Here is a 9741-nt window from a genome sequence, read left to right as displayed (position 1 = left end):
CGCCTGGCACGCAAAGGCTTTGCTGTGCTGTCACCCGCCCGCGTACTCCCCGGCCGGCCCCGCTCAGTCCCCTCGGCCCGCGGGTCTCCCGGCCTGAGGCGGTTCCCCTGCCCTCGCCGGGCAGTCCCGGCCTGCCTCCTTCAGGGCCTCACCTGGAGCCCCCTGCTTTTTCTGGGTGCCGGTTTTCATTACCGATATCGCAGGCACTCCCCGCCCTTGTGAGTGTGGGGATTACTTTTTTTAAGCTTCTTTGTCAAAAGTCTGTGGAAAGCGCAGAACCATCAGGGAGAAGGCCGGACGCCCGCCATCTTTGTCCGCTCCCTCACGGCAGCGGCTACGCCTCTCGGTCCCTGCCCGTACAGCTGTACGCTGCCATCACCCATCACCGGAGGGCAAAAAATACAATTCCTTTAAATGGAAATGCGTGTGTGTGTAGGGGAAATCACCACATGGCTCTTCGGGTGTGACTACCAGCCGTAAATTTCAAATATTTTATGCGACTTTTTCCAGTCCTCGCCATCTCTCCTTGGAAGGAGGAAACACCTTGCATTGGGGTTTCTGCTACTGAAGGACTGGGGCTGTTTGTCGACAGCAATAGCTGGCACTGCTCACAGCAGCGCAGAGCCCAAGGTGTGCATTTGCTAGCATTAATTCATGATTTTTCTAAGGGTTGAACTAAGAGGCGAGGGGAACTAGGAAATGTAAAAGCTGAAGAGTTCTGTGCCATCAACACTCTGAGCCACTGAAAATGGTGTAAACCATGCACCATAGTAAATAATTTTTGAGAAAGGGTGTTTTTGCAGAAATTAGGAACATATCAGGAATGATTCATCCATCTTGGACACAACAGAAAACTGACATTTCTTAAGATTTCACTTCAATAGACTCAGTGGAACCAGTTGCACCACAAGCTTTCCCAAAAGTGAATGATGATTACTCACAAAGAAAGTCTCTCTGACATGAATCTCGCTGAAATGAACACCTTACTTATGAAGCCTCTCCAAGAATCTTGAAGCACTTAGTGAACTTTTACAGAGACCACTTGGGAAGTGATTGCCATCCCTATTTTACAAATAACAGAAAAAATAAATTACAAGTTAAGCTGTTTATTCCTACTGAAAAGTGGGAGCAGATGTGAAAAATTTTAACTCTGGTAGTAAAACATATGTCCCCCTCATTACCTGTCCCATGAATTTGACCCAGGATCCATTTTGAGATAAAATGCCCTTTTTTTTTTTTTTTTTTTTTTTTTCTACACGATCCTAGCCTGAATGCCATATCAGCTGCTAGTTTCTGCCTTTAAGGAGCTCACCAAAGGGTGGTGCCAGTAATATCAGGGTCAGAAGTAGTAGTGGGAGGTTGTCTATTTTTGCTCTTTGTAGGTTGCCTTCCATTGTAGATTTTACAGCAGATTAACCATCTGAAAAGTTTTCTGTTTACTTCTTTTAAAGCATAAAAATGCATAGATAAGTACATGATCAGAAGATTCAGTACGAACAGAGATCTATGAGCTGATTCAGTTTTGCCCATGCACTGAATCAGTCAGGTATCAAACAGCTAATCAGCACGTGGCTGGCTTGGATTTTCTGGAGGTTACATTGCAGAAGACCAAAAGGGTTATAATTAAGTGCATTTAACCAAAGATCAAAACTTTGTTAAGTTTTAGCATGGAATTCATACCAGGTACTGCTCTGCTCCAGCTGTGCAGTGATGCAATACAGGAATGCCACTGGGTTGCACTTACGAAGTCACACAACAGGGTCAAAACATGAGCCCCCTACACTTTCCAAACTTTTTCCTAGCCATTCTGGCAGGGCATACAAATACATTCAAAAGGCTGAAGCAATGATTTCCAGGACACCAAACTTTTAAGGGTACATTCAGGCTCTTTCATATGACTCATGACTCCTTTAGAAAGAAATACTTTTGAAGTGTCAAAATAAGAAGCTCTATTCTGAGAAAACTCAAAATGCTGAATTCTTCCCTGGGGTGAGGGGGGATTTAAGCTGCAGGGCTTCTCCTGCAAGGGTTGTATTTGGGAAAAAAAGAAAGACAGAGCAGACACATGCAAAACAAGCAGGTAGGAAATCATCTCTGTAGCAGAAAGCTGAAGTTTCTGGCCTTTTCATGTGGTAAACGCTCTTATCAGCCCAAACTGCCTTTTCTAAACCTTCTTCTAAATACTAGTGCATTTACATAATGCATACACATGTGCACATTCATGCGTGACCAGGGAAGCACAGACAGTCTAAGCAAAACAGGGCAGCAATAAAGAAGTCTGCAAAAGAGCTCTGCAGAAGTGGTGAAGCAGCCGGAGATGGAAGAACTTGCTGTTCTGAATGAGGGCACTGATTTCGTTCCGATTGCCCATGGTACCAAGCAGCTGTTGAGACATAGAAAATGCGAAATGAGATTTTTTATTCCAGACAAATGGTTATGTGCAAGTTTGTATTGATAGGTGATCTGAGTGATAATTACAAACCAAACCAAAACAACGAAATAACCAACCCCAAAACACAGGGGACTCATTTCTCCTGTGAATTTGAGCAATTTAATAGTCTACCAAATTGCTCCAACAGGAAGCTTTGGAGAATCAAGTACTGCTGGCAGTAACTCCTTCTGATCATTGAGAAAGAAAGTAGACACACATATTCTCAGTATCCAGCACTTCAGGTTGGAGAAAGAGCCTTACTGTTAGCTTGGGGCATTCTTCCCCCACCCCCAAAGCTGCCCAAACAATAGGAGTATTGAAGCTCAACAATGGAAAAGCCTGGTCTCCTGAGATGGTCAAATATTGTTGTAAAATGTGAAGAGCAGGTTAAAATAAAGGCCTGGAACTGTACCTGGGGTTAGGGCAGTTCTGTCACCAATGTTAGTGGAGGTTGGCACAGAAATACAGGATAAACTTTATCTGTTAATTAGCCTTCTGTCAGCTATTTGAGTTAATTTTCATAGTCAAACCCGGTGTGGGGGGTGTAGGGGGTGTGGGGGGAGGAAATGAATTCAGCTTTCAGGGCAATCACTGCTGATTCTTCTACTTCCTTCAATCTCTATTGCTTCTCCCTTCTCCCTGTCACCCCCCATCTCTCCCTTTGCTGTCTTGCACACTTCAATGGGAAGACCCAAAGACTGACATCTTCCAGTTCCTCCTTGGGCTTTTCCGCTTTTCCTGCTTCCCCCACTCAATTGTTGATTGCCTGACAATCTAGAAATAGTGTCAGGGAGCAGCAAGAGCTCCGATGTTCCTAAAGGGAGGACAAGCCAGGAGGTAGCAGAGACCACAGTGCAGGTAGTGCTGCCTCCAGCCAGGGCACAGTCGCACTGTACCCAAGCAGAGGCGAGGTAACATCGTAGAATGGTTTGGGTCAGAAGGGACCTTAAAGATCTGCCATGGGCAGGGACACCTTCCCCCAGCCCAGGGTGCTCCCAGCCCCGTCCAACCCGGCCTTGAACCCTTCCAGGGAGGGGGCAGCCACAGCTGCTCTGGGCAACCTGTTTTCTAGTGCCTCACCACCCTCATAGCAAATAATTTCTTCCTTATATCTAAATCTACCTTCTTTTAGTTTAAAACCATTACCCTTCATCCTATCACTACAACCCCCTGACAAAGAGTCCCTCCCCACCTTCCCTGTAGCCCCCTGTGAGCACTGGCAGGCCGCTATAAGGTCTCTCCGGACCCTTCTCTTCTCCAGGCTGAACAACCCCAACTCTCTCAGCCTGGCCTCACAGGGGAGGTGCTCCAGCCCCCCGATCATCTTTGTGGCCTCCTCTGGACCCACTCGAGCAGGTCCATGTCCTTCTTATGTTGGGGGCCCAGAGCTGGACACAGCACTGCAGGGGGGGTCTCATTAGAGCAGAGTAGAGGGGGAGAATCCCCTCCCTCGACCTGCTGGCCACACTTCTGTTGATGCAGCCCAGGACACGGTTGGCTTTCTGGGCTGTGAGCACACATTGCTGGCTCACAGTCAGTTTTCCATCCACTGATACCCCCAAGTCCTTCTCCTTGGGGCTGCTCTCAGTCCACTCCTCACCCAGCCTGTACTTGTGCCTGGGATTGCCCTGACCCATGTGCAGGACCTTGCACTTGGCCTTGTTGAACTCCATGAGGTTTGCCTGGGCCCACCTCTCCAGCCTGTCCAGGTCTCTCTGGATGTCATCCCTTCCCTCCAGCCTGTTGACCGCACCACACAGCTTGGTGTCATCAGCAGGCTTGCTGAGGGTGCACTCAATGCCGCTGTCCGTGTTGCCAACAAAGATGTTAAACAGTGCGGGTCCCAACACCGACCTCTGAAGAATGTCACTCATCACTGCTCTCCACTTGGACATTGAGCCATTGACCGCAACTCTCTGAATGTGACCATCCAGGCAATTTATCCTCCGAGTGTTCCATCCATCAAATCCATGTCTCTCTGATTTAGAGACAAGGATGTCATGTGGGACAGTGTCAGATGCTTTGCACATATTCAGTGCAAAGTCACTAGTAACTGTGACAGGGTCCTTCAGCTGTACCAGGGAGCCCACTCAGGACAGCAGTAGGCAGAACTGAAGACAAGGGTACAGCATAGGTCCAAGGTCCATCCAGGAAGCACAGCCAAGGATAAAATGAGACTACATACAAGGTAGGTCCAGCATCCGTGCAAGAAAACCCACCAGCAAGCCAAGACAGAAGGGAGCATCCACAGGTCTGGGTGCCCAGAGCCTGAGCTTAGATGTGGCTCCTGGGTTCATAGGCAGGGTGTGTGGATGAGGGTCCCAGGTGAGGGCTGTTACTGGTGCTCTCAGGCCCTGACAGATAGTTAAGGGTAATGCTGAAGCAGAACAAAGTTTTAGGTTTAAGACCCCAATGAGGGGAAAGTAAATGGAGATGTGCCTTAAGAGATAGTGGTGTTGCTTTGCAGTTATTAGGCAAATCTCCTTTTGCCAGTTGTAGTGATGCTCTCCCTCCTAAGCAGTAGCTCTGCCCATGTGCCTCTGACTCCTCGACCTCAGGCTACCAGGGTTTTGGTTTAGCCTCTGCCTCAGTCTCCCACTGTGATTAACTGCCTACTTGTTTCTTCTGGCTTAATGATAAAGTAGGTGGATTTCTTTATCCAAAGTGGGCATCTGAGATGAGGCAGTTACATAGGGGTCACAAGGACATGCCAGTTCTTCACAGGCAGTTCTGGGCATAGGTGCCCCTCTCACAGACCGATCACCTTCCATCCTGAGGATAGTGAGAAATTTTCCCCCTTGTTTCTCCTTTGGAAAGGCTATTCTGTAGCCTCACTGGTTGGCTGTTGAAACATACTTTCAAAGTCCTGCTCATAATAATGAACAGTTCATTTTACTGGCACTTGTTTTCCTAAACAACTTTTAGACACTTGACACAGGTGCATCTACTTGCTTCTTACCTAACCAAGGAGCACAGTCAGTAGGACTTAAATTTCATGGTCTTCCCTGATGTGAGGTTATGGTTTCCATGTTGTGGCTACCCTGAAAGATGCTCTAGTAGTGCCCCCTCCGCCCAAACAGGACCTGAACGGTCAGGGTTGGTTACCATTGCCTGCAACAACTTCTTGTGAATCACTGGGACATTCCCAGCAGAATGGAATGCCAAAGTGGATGTGATTTTGTAACAGTCAATACAAACAGGAAACTTAAGGAAGTGTAACAACCAACATTTTTTTTTTTTTTATTATTAGAGGCGCAATGGCCAAGCCATTCAGGAGGAATTAATTTTCAGGATTTGGCTACATAAGAGCTCTACAATCTCATTGCCTTCCCCATGCCCAGCTGCTGGTTTTTTTTTTTTCGGGGGGGAGAGTTCAGCAGATGCCTTCCATCCTTTGGTCTTCGAAGAAAGGTTCCCTCTAGTGGCATTAAGAGGAGCATCGATTCTGTCTTATTGACTGATCTTGGTCCATAGTAGGGGCAGGGGGAAAGAAGACACTGCAGGGTGTTACCAACTCACATGAGGAAACACTGACTTGTCTTCATCTGGCTAGTAGCCTAGGACTCTTGTGTACCACAGGTTCTTTATTTTTTCCATCAGCTGCTCGGCCAGTATAGTGAGTTTAGTTGTTTCTCTGATGAGGAAGTTCCTGTGGGAGATGACAGTGTATGTGGTAAGATACACCTACGTGTGAGGTATGTGAGGGTAATCTCTGTCTGCTGTAGTCACCACGCTGCCTGTCACTGAGGGTGCAAAGCTCCTCAGAAGTCCGAGAGGGACTTTCCTCAGAAGACAGGAATAGGCAGTATGTGTTTGCCATGAGTTACATGAAACTGTATCTCTAGGGTCATCATGCTTTTCCTTTTGGGAGGAAACTCATTCTGCTGCTTTGAGGAATATGTATTCACAGAGTCAATTCTGTGATTTGCATTGAGTGACAGCGGTATTTCCTGGCACCCTCACTACTCAGCCCCTCACAGACAGCACTGCAGCACCCTTGCAGGTGGGCTGATCCCCCACCAGCCAGAGACCCCCTCCCTCACTACCCACGTATAAAGAGCAGCACCTGCTATCCCCACAAGCATTGCAATTTTCAATGTGCATCCCTGGGAACAGCTTGCACTTTCACGTGAAACCATATTGTCCCACCCTGCTCCCACTGTAGTCAGATCAGGCTTTGGTTGCGGATTCGTTTCCCATTGGGTCTCCCCACATAGATACTTGATTAATCTTCTTTCTCCCACTCCTCCCTCTCCCTTTTTGCCCATGGCTTTTGCAGTGTTAACGTAGAGGATCTTTCCGTACCTGGTTGCAACAACTGCTGGAGTCTGGGCAGCATCCACCAAGAACTGACCAACTTTAGGGGACACCTTGTTCACAGTTTCATAGATATAGGCTGCAATTGCATCGGGGACGACCAACCAGTCACGACGGTCTTTCTCAAAGATGGACTTTGAGTGCACTTCTGAGAAAGAGGAGGCAAAAAACCATGAGGCTTCTCCAGTCACTTGTGTCTCTGGTATCTTCCCCCAGATGCAGTGGGAAGAGACTCGAAATTCTGAGATTCAGAGCCTACCCCAAAATTTGTACTAGCAGCATTGAGCAGCACCTCATCCCTCATTTTTGGGCATCTAGGTCATCTGCCTCACATGGCAGAGTATTTGAAGCAGATATGGACAATATTCATGCCAGGCCCCTACTGATTTGTTTCACGCTGCCAAGCACAATATATTCATGGTCTTGAACTGTGTTATTCGGTTTCAGTCCTATTTTATGGATGGGTTAGGCTGCTCTAAGGCAAGTGAGAACCCCTTAGAGCTGAGCCTTGTCTCAGGCAGACAGAAAAGCTTGTGAGACTTACCGGGGACAGTGGTGCTAAGGAGCAGAATCAGAGCTATCACCAGTGCCCTGGACTGCAGCATGGTTTGCGGTACCAGTCCCGCTCTCTCCACTAAGAGACCTGCGGGAATCAGCATACAACATATTTGTTTGTTTTCAGAGAAATAAAACATGTCACTTAAACATCAGAATTTTGCAACAAACCTAGCCAATAAATGAAGAAGAAAACAGGAAAGATCACGGTGCATTTCCTCTGAAGAAGTGAGGAAACGATAGTATAAAAATGAAAATGTCCTTTTATTTGTGTAATCACAAATATCCACAATGAATGATAGCTTTCAGAGCTCCGAGGAATATGTGAGAGTTAAAGCTGCTTCCTTTATATGAGAGTTAATATTCCTTGTTTCAGCACATGAGCAAACCACTAGAACTGGCAGAGGTCAGAATAGGTTTCCTCCACACATAAGTACAATGGAAAAATTCATAATGTGGGATTTTTTTGTTTGATTTTATTTTGGTAAATTGCTCTAAAGAACGTTGTGCTAGTGAGCATATCACATACAATGATCCTCTTAGTGACTCGGTGATCTGAATATTTTGTCTTGCTCTAGTTGAGGAAAGACACAACTAGGTTCTCTTGTCTTTTTCACGTTGGGATTAATGAAGCAGATAGTAGCCCAGGCAGAACAAGTTCTCAAAAGGGAGTAAGTGCAAACTTTAGCGTCATCCAATCTCCTTTATTTTGCCTATTAAAAATATCAGAATTGAAGGAACTCTTGAAAATTTGGTACTTGGTACATCGAAAAGATGACATTACATCTAAACAAGCTTTTCAAACACACTGCATTTAAAAACGTGTTTAGAAGTTAAAATTGATTTATGCCCTGAATTAGAGCGTTGCATCAATTAGAGCAACATGAAGAAAACATTGCAGCGTTAGGAATTGCAATTGCAAAAAAGGCTGCAAGTCCATTGCATGTGAATGCCTTGCTAGATCCTGTGACATGTAGCTACAAGTCAATGCTCCTTCTTATCCCACAGTCAGGAAAGTTCCATCCATTTTTATTTCCTTCTGTGCACAGATTACCTCCAAAAGCTACCACTCCATTCACTAGACATTTGCTGACCAGCAGCAGTTGCTCTGTTATCACCCTTCCTTGATTTTTAATCCTAGAGCCAGTTTCTCCCTCTGTAGGCAAAAGGTATAAATTTGTTTCCAAAGAGCATGAAGAGGTGATCTTACCCATTTTAGAGCCTGTAGTCCCTGTGGTGAAGGCAGCTGGGCAAAGGTAATGTCTCTTCCAGCACTGAAACTCCACAATCCCTACCATGGGCTTGACCCTCCTATGAGTGTTTTATGGAGCATCCATCGCTCAGCTTTGATCCAGGTGACCTCAAGCACTCCCACCCTCCTCCATTTCAGCAATGTTCCTGGCTATGGAGCGTGAGAAGGGCTCACACATTGGTTTGCAATAAGGAACTGGGCAAAATAGAAGACCACCTCCACTTCTCCATGTCCTAGATATACCAGTCACAAAGTCCATACCACCCAGAACAGAGAGTTCAGCTCTTACCTGTCCTGCCTTCTCTCTCTTTCTCCAGCTGAAGCTGAGGTAGATGCTCATCTGAGACATCAGCATTTATGCAGAGCTAATATAGTGATAGGAAGGGGTCAAAGGTCCTGCTTTGTATCCCCGTTTGCTCTTTTGCAAGCACATCCAGCTTAGTGGGACAGGCAAGAAGCTGTGGAGGACTCTGGACCTGTTATTGAGATTTGGTAATGGAGGGTCAGTCTGACCTGAGCCTGAGAGACGTGGAAGGCAGCTCCTGGGTCACCGAGTCCCCCACTTTTCCAGGCTAGCATGTCATAGAGACCCCTTTCATAAGTTGACCAAATTCCACATTAACAGTAGCTAGTAGCTAGAGTCCCTGTGGGAAGGCCTGTGCTGTAACCTCACTGCTCTGACAGTTGGGACTTACTCGCGGCTATTATACCCCTTGGTTTTTCACCCTCCATTTCCAACAAATGGTGCACAGAGGTAAGTGTGCATCCCTTTCGCATTTCTTCTTTCCCCACGCCCCCATCTTTTTGCACGGGCTGACAAGATGGGCATACATCTGAGCCAGCTGTCAAAACTTACCCAGGGGAAACATCCAGCTCTGGGGGCCTCAGCCCAAGACTTGGACCTGTTAGAGCAGGTCCAGAGTGCCACAAAAAAATGATCAGAGGGGTGGAACACCTCTCCTGTCAAGAAATGCTGAAAGAATTGTGGTTTTTCAGCCTGGAGAGGAAAAGGCTCCAGGGAGACCTTACTGCAGCCTTTCAATACTTAAAACGGGCTTAGAAGAAAGACAAGGACCAAGGCCTGTAGTGACAAGACAAGGGGAAATGATTTTAAACTGAAAGAGGGTAGATTTAGATTGGATATAAGGAAGAATTCTTTATGATGAGGGTGGTGAGACACTGGAAC

The 9741-nt window shown here is 46.6% G+C and overlaps 1 protein-coding gene across 1 annotated transcript; it reads right to left on the bottom strand.

Moving 5' to 3' along the window:
* Positions 1-5641: 5641 nt before the first annotated feature.
* LOC104365608 (apovitellenin-1) lies at positions 5642-8857 on the bottom strand. The gene is made up of 4 exons (XM_033005320.2): positions 8845-8857; positions 7293-7391; positions 6737-6896; positions 5642-6080 (listed from the first exon to the last, which is right to left on the bottom strand). Exons 2-4 carry the CDS (start codon positions 7351-7353, stop codon positions 5981-5983), a joined length of 321 nt encoding a protein of 106 aa, XP_032861211.1. The 5' UTR covers positions 7354-7391; positions 8845-8857; the 3' UTR covers positions 5642-5980.
* Between the last annotated feature and the right edge of the window lie 884 nt (positions 8858-9741).

Source organism: Tyto alba, unplaced genomic scaffold (assembly GCF_018691265.1).
Source record: "Tyto alba isolate M040663 unplaced genomic scaffold, T.alba_DEE_v4.0 Super-Scaffold_14, whole genome shotgun sequence".
In the NCBI taxonomy this organism is placed as follows: Eukaryota; Metazoa; Chordata; class Aves; order Strigiformes; family Tytonidae; genus Tyto; species Tyto alba.
This window is presented reverse-complemented; position numbering and strand designations above follow the sequence as displayed.

Excerpts from the sequence above, each read along its gene's own strand:
- LOC104365608 (XM_033005320.2), bottom strand. The coding sequence starts at position 7,353 with ATGCTGCAGTCCAGGGCACTGGTGATAGCTCTGATTCTGCTCCTTAGC. Across the intron at positions 6,897-7,292 it reads CCTTAGCACCACTGTCCCCG|AAGTGCACTCAAAGTCCATC; the intron begins GTAAGTCTCACA and ends CCTCTTTCTCAG. Across the intron at positions 6,081-6,736 it reads CCAGCAGTTGTTGCAACCAG|GAACTTCCTCATCAGAGAAA; the intron begins GTACGGAAAGAT and ends CATCTCCCACAG.